The 23,658-nt window shown below is 46.0% G+C and overlaps 1 protein-coding gene across 3 annotated transcripts; it reads right to left on the bottom strand.

Moving 5' to 3' along the window:
* Positions 1–281: 281 nt before the first annotated feature.
* CYP11A1 (cytochrome P450 family 11 subfamily A member 1) lies at positions 282–23,372 on the bottom strand. Of its 3 annotated transcripts, none has more exons than XM_084642146.1 (10): positions 23,355–23,372; positions 22,525–22,592; positions 18,773–18,928; positions 17,842–18,041; positions 16,564–16,767; positions 15,695–15,855; positions 13,610–13,776; positions 5,720–5,798; positions 4,334–4,525; positions 283–2,141 (listed from the first exon to the last, which is right to left on the bottom strand). In XM_084642146.1, the coding sequence occupies exons 2-10, from the start codon at positions 22,560–22,562 to the stop codon at positions 2,019–2,021; spliced, it is 1,320 nt and encodes a 439-aa protein (XP_084498272.1). In that variant the 5' UTR covers positions 22,563–22,592; positions 23,355–23,372; the 3' UTR covers positions 283–2,018. The 3 variants fall into 3 exon arrangements, with proteins under 3 accessions (XP_084498270.1, XP_084498272.1, XP_084498271.1); XM_084642145.1 differs by lacking the exon at positions 23,355–23,372 and adding an exon at positions 22,852–22,973; XM_084642144.1 differs by lacking the exon at positions 23,355–23,372 and having other exon boundaries at positions 282–2,141; positions 22,525–22,969.
* Between the last annotated feature and the right edge of the window lie 286 nt (positions 23,373–23,658).

The raw sequence follows: 23,658 nt of genomic DNA, 5'->3' as shown, positions 1-23,658 counted from the left end.
ACCGTGACACACTATAACCTCAAAATAGCACCCTGAAACCCCCATATTCATCACTGTCATGTAATTGTGATATTTCATACAAAGTATGCCATGTAAGGTATATGAAAAGTCATGCTCTGCTAAAACCCGTTCTGTCCAAATATGTATAGCATTAGTATGTATACAGTTATGAGATTTTTGCTGTATGGTTGTTACTGAAATATGCTGTAAATTTGCAGGTGATATACAAAGGACACACGCCCAGGATGGTGCTCCATGACCATTAATCAGCAGGGGTGTTGTACTCAAGGGATTTACAGTCAAATGACAGTCACCCAAGTGCACACAATGGGGGTTTACTCTATCACTGTGATTTAGCAAAGCTCACCGGGACATATCTGGGCAAGTATCACATGGACTGAGGGTATAAAATAAGGAAGAGTTGCAGCGTATCTTGGCCTTTCTCCTTCCACATGTACGCTGGAAGCAGCAGGCACACCAAGAAGATGATGAAAAGGAGTACTTGTGGCACCTTAGAGACTAACCAATTTATTTGAGCATGAGCTTTCGTGAGCTACAGCTCACTTCATCGGATGCATACCGTGGAAACTGCAGCAGACTTTATATATACACAGAGAATATGAAACAATACCTCTTCCCACCCCACTGTCCTGCTGGTAATAGCTTATCTAAAGTGATCATCAGGTGGGCCATTTCCAGCCCAAATCCAGGTTTTCTCACCCTCCAACCCCCCACACAAATTCACTCTCCTGCTGGTGATAGCCCATCCAAAGTGACAACTCTTTACACAATGTGCATGATAAACAAGTTGGGCTATTTCCTGCACAAATCCAGGTTTTCTCACATCCCCCCCACCCCCATACACACACAAACTCACTCTCCTGCTGGTAATAGCTCATCCAAACTGACCACTCTCCAAGTTTAAATCCAAGTTAAACCAGAACATCTGGGGGGGGGGGGGTAGGAAAAAACAAGAGGAAACAGGCTACCTTGCATAATGACTTAGCCACTCCCAGTCTCTATTTAAGCCTAAAGTAATAGTATCCAATTTGCAAATGAATTCCAATTCAGCATGGTCATCTGGGGACACTGGTCCAGACTTAATGAGAAGCCTATATATTAAGAACTGTAACATCCAGTGGGGTGGGAAAATCACTGATCTGATACTGCCTGGTGTAATAAGGGCTAAGCTTTACATTGTGCATTTAATCTTTTATTTTCTTTGACAATGTTCTCTGATCTTTATGCCTACCACTTAAAATCTATCTTTCTGTAGCTAATAAATCTGTGTGACACTTTACTTAAAACAGTGTAGTTTGCTTGAAGTGCTTGGTCAATCTCACCTCAGTTACAAAGGCTTGTGTTATGGCCTCTCCACATTGAGGGAGCGGTGGATCAGGTAATAAATTTACACTGGTCAGACTGGCTGGAGCCTCTCTATTAGTTCATGACAGGTTTCAGAGTAGCAGCCGTGTTACTCTGTATTCGCAAAAAGAAAAGGAGTACTTGTGGCACCCTTGGAGACTAACAAATTTATTTAAGCATAAGCTTTCATGTTGCATCCGATGAAGTGAGCTGTAGCTCACGAAAGCTTATGCTCAAATAAATTTATTAGTCCATGAGTGGCTGAGAGAAGCATTCATGTAACTCAGCTGGGTGTGTCCCTGCTTGTAGATGTCTGTGTAAGTGCAGTACCTACCAGAGGTTTGCATCTTGTCATGACATCACAATGTGCGAGGGAGCCCAGGCTGATAGGCCAGAGGGCTCAGTGGTACCCAAGTTTCAGGTTGCACCCTGGGGAATCCCATCACACCCAACCCCTAGCTCCCATTCTTTTCTTCTTACTAGGGTCTAATTTTTATGTCTAGAGACAAAGTTCCACAAGGACATAAATCATATGTACCCAGATTGTCCCAAACAGAGGTGACAGCTCTTCAGCTGGCTCAAGATGGGTTGACATTGGTTCCATCACCCAGCCTTGTCACAGAATCAGTGGGGAGTGGTAGCTTCTGTTCCATTCATGGCTGGGAGTCCAGGGCCCGTAACGTAAGGTATATTGGTTTGTCTGGGATCAGGATGAGGTCAAACTGGGTACCAACGTCCACTCCTCTCTTGGTTTCTATCTTGAAGTTCTCCAGCATCTGGGAAATAGAATAAAGGAGACAATGATAATCTGTCAGAGATGCAAAATCATCTTGATTCCAGCCAATGTGGGAAATGAAAGAGAAGGTCTCATTGCACTGTCGCCGCAATCTGATGCAACATCAGTCTCCAGTCACTAAGAGCCAGTTTTTCAACCTGTGGCACAATAATTTCTTGCCACATGCCACTATGCCCTCTGGAAGATCCAGGGTTGACTACCCCAGTTCAGGAAATTTGCAGGACTGATGTTCAGTGGGGCCTTAGGTGACTGACCCTGATAACCAGAGGATGAGAAAGGAGTGTTGGCAGCTCCACTGTGGAGCAAGATTGAAATGACTTTATCCCTAGTCTTTGGCTGAGGGAAGTGCTGTTGACTTCGGGGCTAGACATCCATTAAATGTTCTTGTATTCATTGCACTAAATGGTGTTTGCTCTCCATCCGTGCATGCAGGAGAGGATGTACACACCCAAAAATGTTGCTTATTTGGGGAGGATTTTGTACCTCTCTAGTTTTGGTTTTTTCATGAAATTCAAGAAAACTGGCAAAAGTTCTCTGTGATCTGCCATAGAACAAACCATATGGCTTGGGAAGCCTGCATTGTGAAGCCACCTTTCACTGGAGAAATGGGCTTAACAGCCAGAAGAAAATTCATGATCTTAGGTAGTTTTTTGGTGGATCGTTTTTAAATGTATCATAAAAAATTATTACAATTACCTTTTTACCATTTTTAATTTACAGTTGTCTTCACAGATGCATTATGTCAATAGGAGAGTGCTCGCCCATTGACATAATTCCTCCACCTCAATAAGAGGTGGAAGCTATGTCTGCAGGAGATGCTCTGTGTAGGCAGTGTAGGCAGTGTAGACACCACTGTAAGTTATGTCATTGACTTAAGCAGGAGTATAGCCAAGCTCTAAGCTCCTTAGGTAGCCCCCATCACCGATGTATGTGGGCATCTCAAATTCTTTAATGAGTTTATTCTCACACACCCCTGGGAGTCAGGGCACTGTTATTATCCCCACTGTACAGCTGCAGAACCTGAGGCACAGCATGGCTAAGTGACTCACCCAAGATCATACAGGCTTCCTGTGCCAGGGCAGAGAATTAAGCCTGGATCTGTGGAGCCCCAGGATAGCACCCAACCCACCAGCTCAGCCTCCCTTGCAATATGTTCATTAGCTGCAGACATGAAAGCACTTTATAAAGGAAGGCAACTATTATTAGCCCCATTTTACAGTTCGGGAAACTTAAGACATAGAGGCCCAGAACCTCAAAGGTATTCAGGCACCTTTGTGGTTCTGGGCCAGAGAGATGAGGTGAATATCCATAAGCACTGACAAAGCTGGGCCTAGACACCAGGACTCTGAAACCAGTGCGCTATCTGCTGGACCATGCTGCTTCCAGTGCAAAGAAAGACACCATGCCCCCCCCCCGAATTGGAGTGGTTTTGCATATTTGTTGCTAATTTTTTGCACACTTCTAGCAGGACTCTCAGGGTATGGCTACACTGCATTATAAACTAGGGTCTGTGGGATTTGAGTTTGTGAGCTCGGTGCTGCCAAGCCCATGCTTGAGCAGCCACACTGCATTGTAAACCTGGGTTTACAATTGCTGGAACCGGGTCTCACAGCCATGCTAACATGTCTATACTTTGCTACACAGACTGTCTGACTTGGGTCGGCTTGAGCTCTGTCTACACTGCAACAGGACCGGGTTTGAGCAGGATTCGTGTTCAGCCCCACCCACATAGCAGTGTCCTAAGATTTGGGTCCCGATTGCTTATTGAGTCAGACTGATTTGTGTGTGGATGGAAGAGGGGGTTGGGGGGCTTGGGCTCAACCCTAAGTCAGATCCTAGCTTAGTGTTCAGTGTAGACATACCTTCAGATCCCAGTATGGGGGCAGAAAGGGGATTGCAGGGAGCTTGCAGGCACATGCACCTGAACTGTAATTTTCAACCTTAGCTGCGTGACCTATCTACCATGCAATGCTCATTCCACTTGTGCAAGCCATGCAGACAGCTGAGTGCCTAGACCTCTGTTTCTCTCTTTCCCAACAGAGCCTTAGGTTGCCCTGGTTCTCTGTATAGTTGCCCACGGCCCTTCTCCTACATCGCTGCGAAGGTGCCTCAGCGATAAAGGGGCTCTGCAAATTCTGTGGCTTTGCCAAAGGAGGAAGGTGTCAGACTCACATGGATCAGGAAGAGCTGCATCTCCAGCTCGGCAATCCTGCGACCGAGGCACTGGCGTGGCCCAAAACCAAAGCCCAGCGCCCTGAAGTATGTAGAGTCCATTTTCAGCCATCTCGCTGGGTCGAACAGCTCTGGCTTGGTGAAGAACTTGGGATCACGGCCCATAGCATAAATTCCAACCTGCACTAGTGTCTGCAAGGGAGAGAGGAGGGAGGGTGAGTGGACTGCTAGCAGCTCTCCCAGCTGGCATCCATCACGGGGGCTGTGCCAGACTTCGCTCACGACAGGGGAGCGACATTGCAGTCACAATGTGAGGGAACAGCATCTGCCCTTACACCAAGGGTGATTCTGGGCAACTGTGCCACCACAAGCAGACATCCACACACAGGGCCTTGTGGGCAGCCCTTCCTCGGGGTGTGTGATGCTGACTTTAATGGTGTGCTCCATAGGGAGAGCGGTGCTGTATGTGCTACACAAAGAGGCTGTGAGCTGTTCACTCTGTAACTGGCAATGGTCTCCGAGCCTGTGCCTGCTCCAGTGAGCCACACCCTTAGTTCCCCCATTTTCTTTGGGCCAATTTAAAGTGCTCTTACAACCGAGTGTAAGCTCCATATCTGTGCACAGCTTAACCTCACTAGGGGAGTTCCCTCCCCCACCCCTTTTCGCTGGGTAAAAGGGAAGAGGGAATAGCAGAAGGGGGGTCTCATATCCAGCTGTGGAAGGATTCCCTCAGTGCAGGCAGGTGTGGTGGAAGGCTGCCTTCTGAAGGAAATGTGTGGGGCTCAGGTACAGCAGAGATTCCGGGCAGCTCAGTGTTCTGTGGGCCAGGGGACACCCCAGCCCCCAGAGCAACCCAGGATCAGGCAGGTGCAAAGGTAGTTTAAAGTTCCATCCCGTTTCCCGTGAGTTCTGTGCTGTGTCTAAAGTTCAGCCTAGATTCCCATCCCTCTAACATGCCTTGACCACCCAATTTGGATGGGCCCGGCCCTTGTGCTTTGGGCTCGGTGCAGATTCATGGTCGATCTTTTCTTTAAACACCATGCTAGTGTGCTCCAGCCCTGACCTCACTGAGTAGCCCAAGCCTGGTACAATCCTTTTGGCCATAAGAAAGTTTTTAAACAATGCTTATCCACAATCTTCCCTTGACTGTGAATGCAGTCTTTGCTACAAGTCAAGGGTATTCTGCACTAGAACTGGCTGACAAAACATTTAAAATGGCCGGGGCAGCCTATAGCTGTTCTCCCATGCTGGCCACCACCATTGGAGAGGCACCAAAAACAGCAACAGTGGGAAATGTTAAGGCAAAATCTAGTGAAGACAAAACCAAAATTCCACAGCTGCCTATTCCCCTCCTTTCATCTGGCCCTGCCACGGCAGGAAACTCACCTTGGCGGGGATGAAATAGTCTTGGAGGATAATCTCCTGTGTTGTGTATCTCTGTATGGTCACTGCCACTGGATGGAGCCTGCAGGAGGAGGGCGCATCAGGGTAGGATTTACTCATCACTCATTTACAGCCAATATTGTCCCAGTGGGCAGACTATACAATCAGGGCTGTGCATGAGACCAGTCATCTGCCTTAGAAATAAGAGCTCAGCCCAAAGACTCCCCATGCCATTCTGCTCCAGCTTTGCTAGAGGACCTACCTCTGTTAAACCAGAACATCAAGCTGTTGCTTGTGACAGAGTACACAAATCCTCCGCTGTCCAGGAAAGGGTTAACAAGCTGCAGTGGGCTTAATCAGCCCTGACCTGCTACACCTGCAATAGGTGTCAGATAGGGCTGTCAAGTGATTAAAAAAATTAATTGCGATTAATCGCGCAATTAAAAAATTAATCACGGTTAATCGCACGATTTATCACGCTGTTAAACAATAATAGAATACCATTTAATTTTGTAATGTTTCCTATATTTTCAAATATATGGATTTCAGTTACAAGGCAGAATACTAAGTGTACTGTGTTCTCTTTATATTTATTTTTATTAGAAATATTTGCACTGTAAAAACCAAAAGAAACAGTATTTTTCAATTCCCCCATCACAAGTACTCTAGTGCAATCTCTTTATCATGAAAGTTGAACTTGCAAATGTAGAACAATGTACAAAAAAAGTGCATTCAAAAATAAAACAATGTAAAACTTTAGTGCTTACAAGTCCACTCAGTCCTACTTCTTGTTCAGCCAATAATTCAGACCAGTGGGTCTCAAGCAGGGGTACATGTACCCCGGAAGGTATTCAGAGGTCTTTCGGGGGTACATCAACTCATCTAGGTATTTGCCTAATTTTACAACAGGCTAAATAAAAAACACTGGTGAAGTCAGTACAAACTAAAATTTCATATAGACAATGACTTGTAGTGCTGTATATACTATACACTGAAATGAAAGTAGAATGTTTATATTCCAATTGATTTATAATTATATGGTAAAAATTAGAAAGTAAGCAATTTTCAGTAATAGTGTGCTCTGACACTTTTGTATGTTTGTGTCTGATTTTGTAAGCAAGTAGTTCTAAAGTGAGGTGAAAGACAACTCAGACTGCTGAAAGGGATACAGTAGTCTGGAAAGGCTGAGAACCACTGGCTCAGATAAACATTTGTTATATTTGTGGGAGACAATACCGCTCACTTCTTGTTTACAATGTCACCTGAAAGTGAGAACAGATGTTCATGTGTCACTGTTGTAGCCAGATGCCAGATGCACTAAAGATTCATAAGTCCCTTCATCATTCCAGAGGCCATGCATCCATGCTGATGGTGGGTTCTGCTCAATAACGATCCAAAACAGTGCGGACGACACATGTTCATTTTCATCATCTGAGTCAGATGCCACCAGCAGAAGGTTGATTTTCTTTTTTGGTGGTTTGGGTTCTGTAGTTTCCGTCTCGGAGTGTTGCCCTTTAAAGACTTCTGAAAGCATTCACCACACCTTGTCCCTCTCAGATTTTGGGAGACACTAGTTTTAGAAATCTCACATTGTTACATTCGTTTTGTTTTGTCAGATCTGCAGTTAAAGTGTTCTTAAAAAGAACAATATGTGCTGGGATCTCATCCGAGACTGCTGTAACATGAAATATATGGCAGAATGTGGGTAAAACAGAGCAGGAGACATACAATTCTCCCCTAAAGAGTTCAGTCACAAATTTAATGAATGTATTATTTTTTTTAACGAGCATCATCAGCATGGAAGCATGTCCTCTGGAATGGTGGCTGAAGCATACAAATGTTTAGCATATCAGGCATGTAAATACCTTGCAATGCTGGCTACTTTCAGGTGACATAGTCAGTAAGAAGGAGGCAGCATTATCTCCCTTAAATGTAAACAAACTTGTTTGTCTTAGTGATTGGCTGAAAAAGAAGTAGGACTGAGTGGACTTTTAGGATGTAAAGTTTTACATTGTTTTGTTTTTGAGTGCAGTTGTGTAACAAAAAAAAAATCTATCTTTCTAAGTTTCACTTTCCTGATAAAGAGATTGCACTACACTACAACTGAAAAATATAATTTCTTTTGTTTATCATTTTTACACTGCAAATATTTATAATAAAAATAATAAATAAAGTGAGCACTGTACACTTTGTATTCTGTGTTGTAACTGAAATCAATATATTTGAAAATGTAGAAAAATGTCCACAAATATTTAATACATTTTAATTGGTATTCTATTATTTAAAGAATGATTAAAACGACAATTAATCACAATTAATTTTTTTTTAGTTAAACATATGAGTTAAGTGCAATTAGTCAACAGCCCTAGTGTCAGGAGAAGATAAAAGAGGAGAGCCCAGCTGGGACGGAGAGCAGCTTCACAGCCCTTACTCTACGAGGAAAGTTTGACTTGGGGCCAGAAGCTCCAGAGGCAGGGAAGGTCAGCTTGACAGGGGATGTACTCCATGTGACTTGCCTGTTGCTGCTGTGGTTGGGACCCTACCTGAAAGGACTGACAGACAAAAATCCCTTTTGCTTTGTGCACCTGCCTGGGAACACAATAGCGGTTTGGTGGGAGCCCAGCTATGGCCCTGTCACATTTCTTAAGACAGTTTCCATTCTGCACAACTTACTGTCTGTGTAGCTGATCAAACCAGCGTATTGCTTCAATGGGCTTGGAGAGCTAGCAAATCATCTAGCCTATTTCCTTGAATTGTAGAAGGATTGACTCTGGTTTCCAGCAGGGTCCACCAATCCAAACACTGGTGGCTGAACTGTTACTGCTGGAACTGGGGAAAATTCCCAGTGTAAATAAGCCACATGATGCCTAAAGCCAATCCTGCCAGATGGGGGTAAGGTCTAGTCTTGAATCACTCCATGGTAAGTTGTTCCAGTCACAATTTGTGCTATCACCAAACTGGTCTGATAACACTACCCCTAATATTTAGCCTAAACTGTCCCAGCTGTGTTGCCCTGTCCTTGTAATTGCATGATCACTGTTTCGATGCTACCCCATGCATACAGCCGCCATGCATCGCTGTGATATAGTTCTCCAATCCTCTCAAGCTTTCTCCCTGGGTCTTACATGCCAGTTCTCCCATCATTTGACCTATTCTCCTCTAACCTCATGTTTGTCAATATCAACAAATTAATGAATTAATGGCACAGCAACTATCAGCAGTTGCCACAGGGTGGAGGACAGCAGTAGAGGTAAACTTGCAGTTAACTCATTGGGCAGGGGACCTGGTGACATGGGTAGAGGATGACTTCAGAAGACTAACATGGAGAGAAGTGTGCGTAGGTATTCAAAATGCTCAGTTATAATGTTAATGGATATTATGAGAGATGCTTGGTCAGAACAATGGCCTTCAGTATTAAATCGGGAGGCTAGCCCATATTTATCCACAATTGCAAAAACATACCCATCTACCTGGAAAATAACATCCCCGACCTGTGGGGACAGTTCTTGTGTAATTGTTACTATGATACCATGGGAAGGAAATGCAAATAAGATGGTTCCCTTGAACCCAATGGGAGTAAGTAGGGAAAGGGGAGCGCATTGGGAGCCACTAGGTAATAGGTGTGTGGGGGGATGGAATGGGTGTAAATTGGACTGTCATCACATTAAGCAGTTGTATATCCAGAGGAGGAATATGGATGCGCTCCTCTCCTATGACTACGGAGGAGCAGGATCAATGGCCTATTGCAAAGGGGGGGCATTTAGGGGTAATGTATACGGGGTACGGTGTATTCTGTTGGGAATGTATGCAATCCTGCAATATAACACTAGAAGGCAAAATCCTTCCAGTGTATGACAAAATTATGAACTTCTATACATTGCCACCTGGACTATGGTGCACCAATGGATCAGTGGACCTAATCGTTGTAAACAATCGAACCAGCACCTACTACCCCATACCGTTCCAAGTAGTTGAATTGGTTTGGACAATACCAAATTTCACTGTGGATATTCAACAGACACACAATATGGACAAAAGTACACAAAGATTACAAGAGCGACTTGCTGCAAGCCCCAACAGTTGGACACACTAACAATACACACTACAGGATGGTGCTGACAAAATTTTAACCTTATCAAAGGAGGAGAAGCAGTGTTTTTGGTGGTGGCCAGGATGTTGGACCACACTGCAGTGGTCAGGACTCTCAGTGTTGCTGTGGATTATCATAGCAGCTGGTGTATTGTTAACTATATGTGTGTTACACATTGCATATGGAAATGATCAAGGGGGCACAACCCCCTAGAGAACAGCCACTAATTATAACCTATAAGTAATGTAGTAAACCTCTCCCCCCAAAGTGTACTAGACAACCCGGACCCAACCTTCTCAGGCCCACTATACTGGGAAGTCTGGAACACTAATTGGAATAGGTGTAGTATGCCTGTACGAGAGAAGGTGCAGGGCATGGTACTACACAAGGGGCAGTGGGACAGATGGAGCATCGACACCTTCCACCTTGATGCCTGGCCCTATCAGGAAATATGTCACCATATGTCCTATGCTTTTCCAGGGTTACCTGGGCAGGAGGATCCCAAAAGAAAAAGAAAAAAAAGGGGTGGAGTGTTAGGATATAGATATTCAGGCCTGTCTGCAAAGGCCTGTACTTTAAGAATTTAGGTGTATTCTTATCACTTCTCCCATCATTTGACCTATTCTCCTCTAACCTTATGTTTGTCAATATCTCCATTTGACTGTATCCACAATGCCAGTTTAAGAGTCTAAATACATTTTCTGATATCCTCAATGGGACCAATTTTGGTCCTGAGATTAAATCAGGAGTCACTTGATAGTCTGTCTATGCAAGTCAACTGGTGTAAATGATCAAAATCAGGCCCAAAGCATTTAACATGGGCATGGTCTACTCACTGTAAAGGTGCTGTACAGAGAATTTAAAAAAAACCGTCTCTGCCCCAAGATCATCTCTGCTAATCTAGGAGCCATTATGGGCACAGCAATATCTCATGTAGCCTTGGTAATGAGAAGCTGTTTCATTGAGAGTGGAGATGATTGCCATGAAACCAGAGCTCTTCCCTATTGTCTTTCTGGTTTTGCTATAAGCTGTTTAATGTCCTCCTGGCCACCAGGAGAGAGGAGCAAAATCTTGGGGCCCGATCTTCACCTGGGGTAAATCTAAATAACTCCCATTAAGTAACGGACTGATGTTGATTTGCCACAGCTGAAGATCTGGCTGTTTAATTAATGCCCATCTAGCAGCCCAGCACCCTTCCTGGCACAAGCAATTTCGTGTCTGAAATGGGAGGGAGTCAAAGTCCCAGAATAGTTGTAGATGTGTTGGCCCAGATGAGCATTCTTTTTGGACAGGTTTCCCTTCTCTCATTGTGCTGCCTGACTCCCAGACTTTTAAATTGACTCTTTTGAAGCAAGCACTGCAATTTTTGGCTAGCTTTGATGCTGCACGTGCAGGGCTTTATTAGTTTAGTCTGCCATTTCCCAGGGTTAGATCTCATGTCCGTGGCAGATGGGAACTCACTGTTATTATGGCAGCAATCGGCAGTCCTGAAGGGAGTAGCGGTGGTCCGAAGAGGAGGGGGGGCGGGTTCGGGTACCGGGCGGCCGGGGCGTCGGCAATGATGGGGCCGATGTCCTGCCGGGTCTCGGGGATCCCAGGTGCCCCTCCTTGCCGGGCTAAGGGGCAGTCTCTCTGGACATGCCCTGACGCCCGGCAGAGGTAGCACTGGGGTTCCCCTGTGGAAAAGTACACCCGGTAACGGGCCCCCTGGTGGGGGACTAGGAAGGACCCTTTGAGCGCCACTCCGTCACGCACCGCTGACAGCAGTAAAAGTTACACTTGCCGGCGGAAGGAAAAATGTGGTGGAGGGTAGGGTCCTTGCAGCCCAACGGGAGAGGGCTGATAACAGAAACAGGTTTCCCCAGCGTGGGTAACAGGGCAGCATTGGGGAGAAAAGGAAGGACAGAGGTCAGGACCAGGTGGACGCCCAGGTCCTCTAGCTGCTCTAGGGGGACAAACACCCCCCCACTGCCAGGCCCCTCTCCACCGCTTCCTGGGTGGCAGCATCCGATGCTAAGAAGAAAATGACCTTCCCGTACATTTTGGAGGCTCTCCAAGGTTTACTTGGCTTTGTGTTTGCACATAACGTGCCCAGAACTCGAGCGCATCTCTGCAGATTTATGATATTTATTATGAATCCCCGTCTTTGTGCTACCTATCTATCATGGGAGATAAATGAGGCCAATATTAGACAGACAAAATAATTCACCTGATTTCCTGGGGTTGTCAATGTTGGACTCAATAATCATTGGTGCTATTTTTTCAAGTTTCTTGAGTGCCTGGTATTAAAGATTCTGAAATATGAGGAAGTAGTAGGAAAGCTTGCAAAAAGAGATGAATGGACTGCCCCCTCCCTTCGATCCACAGGCATAAATTGGCAAAGCAGCAGATGTGCCATGCGTCTCCTATGCAAGGGCAGAGTCGGTCATGGAGGAGTCAAGAAAGCTGCTCACACACAGAGAGAACCAGTTTAGTGATATCCTTACTCATGGTATCTTATGGGAAGAGTGCAGGGGACTGGACCATATAAACTCTCAAGGTCGCTTCCAGTCCTACGACTGAGTGTATAGTTCTATGCTAAAACTGTATTATAATTTTCAACTGCTAAGTGGCACAGTGCATAACATCCCTTATCAGAGATAGTAACAGCATACCTAGTCGTGTTCTAAGGTATCTTAAAAAGAACACATATCTTGGATCTCTGTAGCCAGCCAAATTCTGGTACAGAAGTCTGACCTGCCAGTAGCATCCCTGCAATCTCTCTTGTACAAGGAGCACATGACACTTTGCAGCATGGGGCTTTTTGTCAGTTTGCAAAGGCACTGTTCAGTGTAGCAGTGGCCAAGAGTTAGCAATGACTTCATATTTGTTCTCGTCTCCTGTTTCCTTGAAGCTCTGAGAAATTGTCATGGAAAAGCAAAATAAAAACGTTATGGTGAACCCACTGGAGGTGGGATGGAGGAATCTTCCAATGCTGTGAACTTATTGTTTTGGAAGGACAACAGTACTGTGCTCTGTGGTGCTGTTAATTGTCCTTTAAGGAAGTAAATTTATTACCCTTTGCATCAGTTTCCCTCAAAAATGTTTCCATTCTTGCTAAGCCATAAATGCTGCACTGATGAAAAAGTGTATTAGATGGACTGCAGCAAACCCACTATGCTGGGAGAGAATCAGAGACTCCAGCATCAAAATCACAGGACCCGCCACTAGAACTAAAGTGATAGTTCTATAGGTGAGTAGGTAGTGAGCAGTTATCGTGTAATACAGGGGTTCCCAAACTGTGGGCCCGGAACCCCAAGTGGATTGTGACCCCCATTTTAATGGCGTCACCAAGGCTGGTGTTAGAATTACTGGGTCCCAGGGCCCAAGCCCATGCCCCACCACCAGGGCTGAAACTGAAGCCCGAGTCCCACTGCCCAGGGCTAAAGTTACATGCCCCCCCACCCAAGACAGAATCCCTTGGGCTTCAGCTTTGGCCCCACCTGACCCAGCCCAGTCTTCAGTCACCAATTGTGGGGTCGTGTAGTAATTTTTGTTTTCAGAAGGGGGTCACAGTGCAATGAAATTTGAGAACGGCTGTTCTAAGAGGATCAGCCATTCAAGGGAGACACTCATTTTTCTTCAATGGTAAAAAAACTCCACCTCCAGAGCTCAGATTCTGTAGTGCTGGGGGCTGTATCAGTACCTAGATACCAGGCTGAATTCCCACAGAGAGAAGGCAGTCATCTGTGCACCCATATCTGGGTCGAAAGTGGTGGGGGTTAGGAACTGATTACACGGTCTTTGAAAGAAAAACTCCTTACCTGAGTGTTTCCTTGATGGCAGCTTTGAGCAGCCGCACGGCTTTCAACATCTTCAGCATATCGCCCTGTGCTGCCTGTCTGGCTGCAAAGATCTCCGCCCGCAGCTGCTCCTGCACTACTGGAGTGCGAGCCAGTTCGAACATGGCCCACTGGAGGGTGATGGAGGTCTAGAGGAGGGCACAGAGGATGGTCATGGGGGTCTGAAGCAGGGCACAGGGGAACATCCTAGAACTCAACACCAGATATGTTCTGACCCTAGGTATGTTGCTCTATGGGTGAACCATGCATACCGCATCACCTCTCTGTGCCTCAGTTTCTCTTCTTGACAAGGTTGTGTGGCTTTAATGAAGCACCTTGTACTGCTCAGAGAAGAGCCCCCCCCCCCGCTATATTTCTGAAATGTTATGGGCCGGGACTTTTAGAAGAGCCTATGGGATTGAGGCACCCAGGTGCCAGAACTCCAATTCTAAACTCTCAACATTAGCCATTCTTTGCCTTGTGTACCTCACCAGGAGCATCCTCCTTTGAGGAGCAGTATGGGAAAGCCAGTGTGGGAAATGTCATCAGAGGGGAGCCAGGATATGGAAACAGGGAACTATGTTGAGGTTCCATCATTGGTCAGTAGTGAAACGCCAGGTAATGAATGCTCTCTCCTAATCCTTCTAGTACACAGCAATTACCAGAGATATTGTAATATCGCTGGCACGTTCTACAGAGAGAGAGAGCACCCTTTAACCCTTCAAATTCCTCATCTGTATATAATTATGATATTATATATAAAGTTTGCCTTGTAACACAAGAGGGAAAGTCATTTCTCTAACCATATATCTTTATCATTAATGCATGTGAGGTTATAAGAATTGTGTTGTATGGTTATTACTAAAATATGCTGTAAATTGGGGAATCAACCAGATATTAGGCCCGCAGAGGCAACAGCAAGGAAAAAAAACAACGCCGTTCTCCAGCAAGAGAGCTACAATGCAATGATTCACCTGCATAAAGCCACATCAGGGGAATTGTTCTACTTGCCTGGAAACTCAGCAATGCCCCCCCCCCCCCAGACATGCCTAGACTTGTGTTTTCCAGGCACATGGACTGAGGGTAAAAAAAAAAAAAAAAAAAAAAAAGAGAGTGGACACATACTGTGCCCTTCTCCTGCCCTAATCTACCCTGGAAAAACCCAAGACATGGCGAAGACAAGACTCCAAGACAGGAGATTGGCCCAGGTTTAAGGAGCAGACCTGTATATTAAGGACTGCACTATCCAGTGGGTTGAGAAAAGCTGCTTAATCTAGATGTTGCCCAGTCTAATTGGGTTGAGAGTTTAAACTGCATGCTTATATTTTATTTCTTTTGGTAACTAACTCTAACTTTTTGCCTGTCACTTAATATCACTTAAAATCCATCTTTTATCATGAAGAAATTTATTTTACTGCTTATCTTTACAAGTGAATTTGTGTGAAGTGTGGGTACAAAGGCTAGTGTACATCCACTTTCCATTGTCGAGCAGTGCAAGATTGTATATTCCTGAGGTACAGTGCTGAGCTCTGGTGCCTTTCTCTGTGTGATTAATGAATGGCTCTGAAAGCATTAATGCAATCTAGCTTGCTGTGGGGCCTGCACATGTGGTTATGCTGAGTTATAACAGCACCTGGAGGGGTTGCTGCTGGTCACAAGCAAGGCATTGTGAGTGAGAGCCCAGGCTGCAGAGAGTTAGAATCATAGAATCATAGAATATCAGGGTTGGAAGGGACCCCAGAAGGTCATCTAGTCCAACCCCCTGCTCAAAGCAGGACCAATTCCCAGTTAAATCATCCCAGCCAGGGCTTTGTCAAGCCTGACCTTAAAAACCTCTAAGGAAGGAGATTCTACCACCTCCCTAGGTAACGCATTCCAGTGTTTCACCACCCTCTTAGTGAAAAAGTTTTTCCTAATATCCAATCTAAACCTCCCCCACTGCAACTTGAAGGGGGGCAGTTAAGGGGGCAGAGTGGTTCCACAGTCTGAGGCTGCACCCCAAGGGATACGGTCACAATCGACACTACAACAATGGCACTCTCCCCAATCCCCGAGGCTCATCCTTACTGTGTCTACCCCTCCTGCCATCATCTCTGTCACGTTCGATTTGATGTCATCGATGGGTAGCTTGTCCTGTACTAAGAGGCTGGACAGGATGCCAGTATATTCCTTGGTATTTTCTCGGTCCAGCCGAAGCTGTCGGTAGATGTTCTGTATGCACTTGTCAGCTGGGAAAAGGAGGAGGGAGATAGGGAGAAAAAAGGAAAGCAGTAAATGCAGCACCTAGTAATATAGCTATGAGGGCCCATCCCTCCTCCCACTCCCCATGCCACCATACTCACCTCTGAGCCCCTGGCCCCTGAGTATCCTGAATATGCTAAACTGCTGTCACGGAATGCCGTTTTAATGGCATCTCTGAAGCCAAAGGATCTCACCAGTCCCCAGCAAAAAGCTGTGAAGCTTTTCCATGGGATATAATTTAGCTTTCCAAGACTGGCCAGCTCTGGCTAGAATCTGGTCCGCAAGGACACTATGGGGAATCCCGCACTTTCCTGACACTTTGTGTCTTTCCTATAATTTCCCAGCTGAGGTCATTTGAGTTAGCCGTTCTGCACCATAGAAAACTCCACCAGCTCTCCAGCAGAGCTAGCCCTGCTGCCTTCCATCTAAGAGACCCTAGCAATACATCAGAACCCTCAGAATAGCAAGATGCAAGTATCTTGCCAGACTCACCTGTTCCTATGAGCAAAAATTATTTTCTATGTAAATCCATTCTTTTCCCTCCATGATGTTCCCACAACTTCTCATCTGTTGCAGTATCATATTGAGTCTAGGCCATTCCGCATAACAGCCTTACCGCATAACGCCCCTGCTCTAGCCAGCAGCCTTAGTCTAAGCTGGGTGGGATCTATGCAGCAGTGCACATGAGCTCTCACCATGCCTGAAAATCACATCCCAGGCCTGCACATGGTCCCGCCAGGTCTTAGAGTTGATCCTGCAGAGCATGCTGGGCGGGATGTAAAGCATGGGTGACGTGGTGTGGAACATCATGGTCACAGCATTGATGAACTTCTGCGCCTCGGGGTCAATGAAATCCTGCAGGAGCCCGAGGCGTGCTCCATACAGGACGTTGCACACGGCTGCAGGGGCAAGGGTTAGGGTTAGTACCCAAACATTCCGCAAAATGTGACTCTGGGGTGATTTGAGGCCATTGGCCACAAGCACCTTCATTATGCAGTATGTTTATATGCAGGGCTGGGGTAATGCTCTCTATTAAGGGTACACAGGCAACCGTAAATCTAGCGTTTTCTAGCTTCCAAGAGCTTGGCTTTACAATCTTAATGTATTTTTATGTAGTTCTATCGCATGTAATATATAGTGTCTCTTATCCAATATCTTCCCGATAAGAACATCTTATCCAAGTTCTTCCCGCCAGAGACGGGCCATTTCTACTCATCTCTAGTCCAGCACGAACATATACACAGGGCTGAAATGCAGCCACCTTTGGGGTGTAATGGTAGTATTTCTGGGCCAGCAGTCACTGCACAACAGTACAGAACACAAAGAAAGAGCACCTTTTTGTAGCTCAGGCTGCAGGAAGAGTCTGGTGAGGCAGGATGACTCCAGCTGAAATTTGGTCAGAACTCTGGAGCCATCAACTCTATGCTTGGGGAAAGTGCCATGAGTAGCTAGAGAAACAGTTCAGCTGCCATCTGGTGTAAATTGATGTATTTCCATTGACCTCCGTGGCGCTGTGGTGATTTAAACCAGCTGCGGATGTGGTCATATATATTTCATCCACAAGATATTCAGACATGATAGCGAGAGAGCATCTGGATGATCCTTATGGAACCTCGCATTGCATTAAGAGGCATAAGGCTAGATGCTTATTGATTCTAACCCATGGGGTTTGTTTCATGCTAAGAGCTTCCACTGAAGGTCACTTGGGTGCTCATCCAAACAGATTTTCCTAAGCAGAAAGGATGGATTTTCCACCTCCTAAGGGCGTTCAGACCTTATAGGTGTGGTTCAACCACTTCTAATGATAGGCCATTTGCAAAGTCATAGGAATCAGTGGCATGTCTGGGGTGGCTGGATTTAGGCACTAGTGCAAACTGAACTCAGCAGTAGCTTTTCTCTGCTTCCCCCAGATGCCCCCACTGAGCCAATGAAACCCCACAGGCAACGGCAGCATGTCAGCCCAGCCCACTCACACTCCAGGGCGAAGCGGAACAGCTCATTGGTGAGGTCGGCCGTCCACCTTCCCCGGCCACTCTTCTCGATCTGGACTCGCACCCTCTTGACAAAGTCCTCACCCACCTCATTCAACAGGGGCACAAAGCAGTCGATCACCTTCAGAGACAGGACCTCTTTATTCAGAACGAGGCGGTCGGAGCGCCAGGCCTCCCCCTTCCTGGGAAAAATAAAAGGAAGATCAGTCACATCGCTGTGTTCCCTGAGATATCCAGCCTTTCAGGGCAGGGCACAGTATACACCCATTCCTCGGCCCTACACCTAGCCCCTCCCCATCACTCCAACCCTCCTCATCTCGCCCACAAAGCAACACAGAGTGATTTTCCCTGCGTGGCACCCACTGCTTCCTGTCCAGCTGCCATGCCCTTGCTGGTCTGTTCCCATGTGAATTCCCTCGCAGACCTTGAGTAACATGTTCCAGGCCAGAGTCCTGGCCTGACAATCACACGGGTCCTAGCAGCAGGGATGCAAGTTGCATGGGGAGTGTAAGCTAGGATAAAGCAGGCTTTCCATGATGGGCAGGTTGGCATGTACTCAAGTTAAGAGACCAGACCTGTCTCTCTGCTACCGGTAAACCTACCTAACCCACCTGAGCCTCAGACAGTTTCCTAAGAATTAGGTGCCCAACCCACTTCGCTCCCCAGCTGATGCTCCAAATTCAGGGCATCACTATGACAATGCTCCTCTTTTCACATCATGCTACATCTCCTCCCTTCCTAGATCACAACATAAAAGTGAGCCCAGTTACCTTTGTCATTAGAAAAGGGATCTCCACTCTCACCCAACTTCTACATTGACTCTACCTTTGCAAGATTCATTCCCCCCCCCCCCCCGAGTTTCTCTTTATATAGCCGGAAGTGACAGTCAGAAGAGGTTATAGCCCTTACTTACTTGAGAAGCACTCCATATGGCTTGTTGCGAAAGTCACGGTAGGCCACCCAAGGTGGCACCATGAACCTCTCGGGATAGTTGCCTTCCAATTTAAAGAGAGTAGCAGCATCTTCTGGGTTAATGATATTCACACTCTGGTAGAAGCCGAGTTTCTCTCTGTGACATTTGACAGGGGATCAGGACACTCCCACAAGCAAAAACTGCTGAAGACAACATAACTTCCTGACCCTGATAAATGGTGAGTAGGGCAGGGCTTGTAACTGGTACCCCATGAGTAGCAATGGGGGAAATTCAGAGCGGCCGGAGTCTCTCTGTTCAGCATCTGAAAGTTTAAAACTATGAGCCCGATCCAAAGTTTGAAGTCTTTCCACTGACCCTAATGAACTCTGGATCAAATCTGAATTATGTATTTAATTAACTTGAAATATCTAAAACATGCCCATTGCACATGCCCCTGAGCATATATATTGAATGTGAAAAATGGGCCAATATCAAAACACTTATATCATAAATAACATGCTCTCAAAGGATGGTCTTTTCAGCAGCACCCAAGTGACAGCAGGGTAAAATCCCATTGACTCCCAATAAGACATATACTCCAAAATCACTTGGCCAGTCTGGCTGCAAAGGGTTTTTGACGAGCCCTTAACAAGTGCTTCACAATCTAAATGGGATTACGACTGCCGACTGCACTCAGTGACCCAAGAGGTCTCTTCCCTTCTGTTTTTAATACTTCTGCATTTGTTTAATGATTAATGTATGGGATTGGCATCCAGGAGAACTGATTTCTGTTATAATATGTCCTTCTGTCCTAGGAGTGTCTTGAGGCTTGTTTAGTTGAATTGTTGATTTTGCTTGCAGTCCTTGGACAAAAGGGACCATCACAGGAGTTAGCCATGGAAATGAATTAGACTGAATGAGCTGTGATTTCCTGGTCAATACAGGGGTAGCCCCAAGCTGTTCCCATTGGGAGAGTTTTCGTTAGACTTACAGTCAGGAATTTTGGTAAGTTGATTTTATTTCCTTTCTTAATATCATACCCTGTCATGATAATCCTCCTCACTGTTTGCCAAGCTAAACTGCACATAGCTAGCCAATTTAATCTTCCTCACGCAAACCTTTTGCTGCTCATCTCTGAACTGCCTTTCTTTTACCAATAGCTTGCTGATAATAATTCTGTCCAAAACTCAGCCGGAGCTCATTACCATGGAATCTGAGCCCTCCATGTTCTTTGAAGTATTTGTCCTAACAACTTTGTGACAAGGGACATGTTATTCCCATTTCACAAGTGGTGTATTAAGGTATAGAGAGAGACTAATGGCCAGATTTTGAAAGATACTTAGGCATCGGTGTGCTCAGCTTTGTGAGACCTAAGTGGCTGAGGAGCCTAAGTCATTCTCAAAAATAATTTAGGCACCTAGGAGTCTAAATCCTATTGGCTTTCAATGGCAATTTGGCTCCTAAAGGCATAAATCCCCTTTTCCAATTAGATTTAGGCGCCTCAATAAATTTCCTTGCTGTAACGCTGAGTGCAGCAATAGCTAAGTACCTTTACAAATCTGGACCTAAGTGATCAAATGTGAAGTCTGTATTTGAGCAGGAACACAGGTCTCCAGCATCCCAGACTAGAACCCTAACCACTGATCTACCCTTCCTCTTCTGCCTGAATACAATAAGTTGCTCAGAACCATATCTGAGTGGCACTTGCACCAATCCAAAGTATGAATTACCTGGCTGCCTTGCATGAAGCCTTGACCTCAAGTTTTAACACCTTCGGGAAAAGTACGCACTTATCAAAATGCTGGGCTTAACCCTCCCTATGCCTCAGTTTTCCCACCTGAAAAGGAGGGGTAATAAGTTACCTACCACCTAGTGAGACAGTGAGGCTTAATCTGTGAATGTGCTTTGACATCCTGGGCTACCTGTTGGGTTTAGTGGTGCAGCTGCTCTGGCTCTGTAACACTTAGTGTGATCAAGGGGTGATCAGCATGGGAAAGGATCATTCTTCCTGTCTGCCCAGTGCACACACTGAAGAATTTGAGGACACTGCATTGTGGCTTTGGAGCCACAGACTGAGTCTCTGTTGGACAAAAGGGGTGTGCAGCCTTCAGAACTCAGCCAGAATTCCCCCTGTAGCACTGAGGTGGAAACTATGTCACCTGTTTCAAGAAGGATCTATTTCCCCTCTACCCCTTCATGCTGGCTCAGCTCCTCTAACTGGCAGAGAGCCATGGTGGCACCTTCCATTTACCCCAAAACAACCTCTTTGGGAAGGCTGGCATGGTACCTGCCACTAGCCCTTCACACGGATAATGCAAGAATTATCTGTCGCTTTCCCCAGGGCCTAAGTGCAAGGGGCAGCTCCCCTTGAATACTCTGCCACATTCTGTCTTCGAGACTACATCACAGCCACATCCCATAGCCTTGTTCCATAGGGCCATCTCCTAAATGTCCTTCCTAAGGGTCTGATCCTGGGAGCTGCTGACACCTGCAACTCCAAAACAGTGGGAATTGCCGGAGATCAACACCAGCCGAGATCAGACTCTAGTTACCAAGGGAAAACACCTATTACCTCCAAAGGGAGCTGAGCAAAATTAAAGAATGCGGCTTCAGGACCAGGCCCGTGCACACTAAACTAGCCCCAACTGTGTAACAGATATACAAGATAGTGGATGAAATCCATAAGCCTAAGTCTAGGGGGGAGTTTGGGCCCATGAGGTTGTCTCATAACGAAAATAACCCTTGAGCTAGAGAGATACTGGTGATATAAGGCCACCACCTCAGCTGGTGTAAATGGAAACAGCCCCGTTGCAAACTGTAGAACTTCCCTGACTTTTGTTAGCTGAGGATCTGGCCCATAGCCTTGTACTAAGTACAGTTTGGAGAGAAGTTTGTAAACAGTCCTAAAGATTCTGCCAGCTAAGAGAGTGTGATCAGAGTAACAATGAAAATGTATCAAACAATGTAAATGGCCACTTCCAACCCAGGCGGCTTTCTCGCTGCAGTTACAATCCACAAATGTTTTGATTGGCAGATTTGCCTCTTGCCCTGTTATATTAACTGGTGGCTGAGTTGGGCATGTGCTGCAATGAACAGAGTGAAATTTCACTGTGTGATGTTACATGTTCACACACGGGAGTTTTGTATTTCTGCCCATCCCCACATCACCTGAGCTCCTAGATGTACAAACCCACATGGAGAGAAAGGGTGGACTTCTAGTTAAGCCACCAGCTGACACTGGTGCAGATCAGATACTTGCATGGTCTTTCAGACCTGAACCTGCTAGACTATTAGTATTCCAGTCGCTGTAATCAGGGTCCCTCTGTGCTGAGGGGGGGTGGGGGGGGGCTGGTGGAAAGACCTTACCATATCAATAGACAAAGGGTAGGTGGACAAACTGAGGCACAAAGAGGCCAGTGACTTGCCCACTGTCATGCAGCAACTCAGTACCAGACCAGGTCGCCTCACGCCCAGTCCTAATCCACTAGCTTAACACTATGTTCCTCAGTTTACACTACTAGAGTTGGATACCTGGGGGACAGATGTAAAAGCAGATCTAAATGGAGGGGCAGATAGATAAGATTGTCCCACAAGTGACTGAGAACCCAAGTTTCCAGTCTCCTGCTCTATTGCCCTACCCACTAGACCATGGTACCTCAAAACCATACCTATATACACCGTGATCCCCACATTTTCTTTTATGCCACTGAGCTACCTTTAGCAGGAATTTGCAGAGCCTCACAGCTTCTTACCTGTAAATGGGTCCAAACTTCTGGAACTTGTGGATCATGATGTTGTGGACGTTGTGGAAACCACCCTCCTGCCAGAAGTGAAAGAGGTTAAGCCAGCCTGTTCTCCAGTTGCCTGGAAGCTCTCTGAAGGGTCGGACCACCTTCCGTTGGAGGGAAGGAGGGTAAACCTCGCCAACAGCTGTGTAAGCCCGGTGGTAGGCAGGAGCCTGGCCTTCCTCGGTAGGGGAGAGGATCCACAGGCTGCTGGGACTGGCTAAAGCTGGCAAACGCAACCCACCCCTGGCTAACATGGCCCTCAGGGAAGGGAGAACAAAACAGACAAATCACCTCGTTAGTGAAATTCCTTTAGACTGGCACATGCTCAACTAGGCTTGCTCTTATATTAACACAGTCTCTGTCAAGGACTAGCCAGTTGAATCATTGCTGCTGTCCTTGCCTCCATATCACTCTAATTATAGTAATGGCAATGGAAGGTTAGTGAAAGCCACGCCCATAGGAATGCAGGAGTAACGGAGGAGCAAGGTAGGAGGGTGGACATGGCTGGCTACTCTCACTTCTATTCCTAATGAGAAGGCTCAGAAATGTATTTCTTTGCATGTGATAGAAATCTCCTTCAGATCAGCTAGCTAACCCTAAACTTTGATGATCCAACAGTGCTGGTGAGATTGCTTTGGTAGGATTTCCTGGAAGAGGGTTGGCTCATATGTTTGGAGGAAAGAGGAGGGGGCCACAGCACAAGGACCAAAACCCAGATCCTCAAAGACACGTTCCTAACTGCTATTGAATTTAAAGCGCTATATAATTACAGTACAAATAACACCACCACCTACCTCTTTTAATAATTAGATCTCAAAGCACTTTACAAAGGAGATCAGAAAACTGAGGCACAGCGAGGTAATGTGAAGCAGCAGGCCAGTCGCAGAGCTATGAATAGATCCTAGTTTCCTGACTTTTAGTCCAGTGCTCTATCCACTGTGAAGTAGTACTTTTTAAGGGATACTCTGAAATTAAAAATTGAGCTCAATCAAAATCTGCTCTGCATCTAGGAGAGAACTGGCTGTTTCAAAGCAGCCAACTCTGGTGATTTCACTGCAAGTCCTGTGACATTTGGTGTTTTTCTTAAAGTCACATCTC

The sequence above is a fragment of the Lepidochelys olivacea genome (genome assembly GCF_965140295.1).
Source record: "Lepidochelys olivacea isolate rLepOli2 genome assembly, chromosome: 10".
NCBI lineage: Eukaryota > Metazoa > Chordata > Testudines > Cheloniidae > Lepidochelys > Lepidochelys olivacea.
The sequence above is the reverse complement of the archived record's forward strand: the minus strand, read 5'-3'. Positions and strand labels throughout refer to the sequence as shown.

Excerpts from the sequence above, each read along its gene's own strand:
- CYP11A1 (XM_084642144.1), bottom strand. The coding sequence starts at position 22,814 with ATGTTAGCCAGGGGTGGGTTGCGTTTGCCAGCTTTAGCCAGTCCCAGC. Across the intron at positions 18,929-22,524 it reads AAGTTTGGACCCATTTACAG|AGAGAAACTCGGCTTCTACC; the intron begins GTAAGAAGCTGT and ends CAAATGTCACAG. Across the intron at positions 16,768-17,841 it reads GTTCCGCTTCGCCCTGGAGT|CCGTGTGCAACGTCCTGTAT; the intron begins GTGAGTGGGCTG and ends TTGCCCCTGCAG.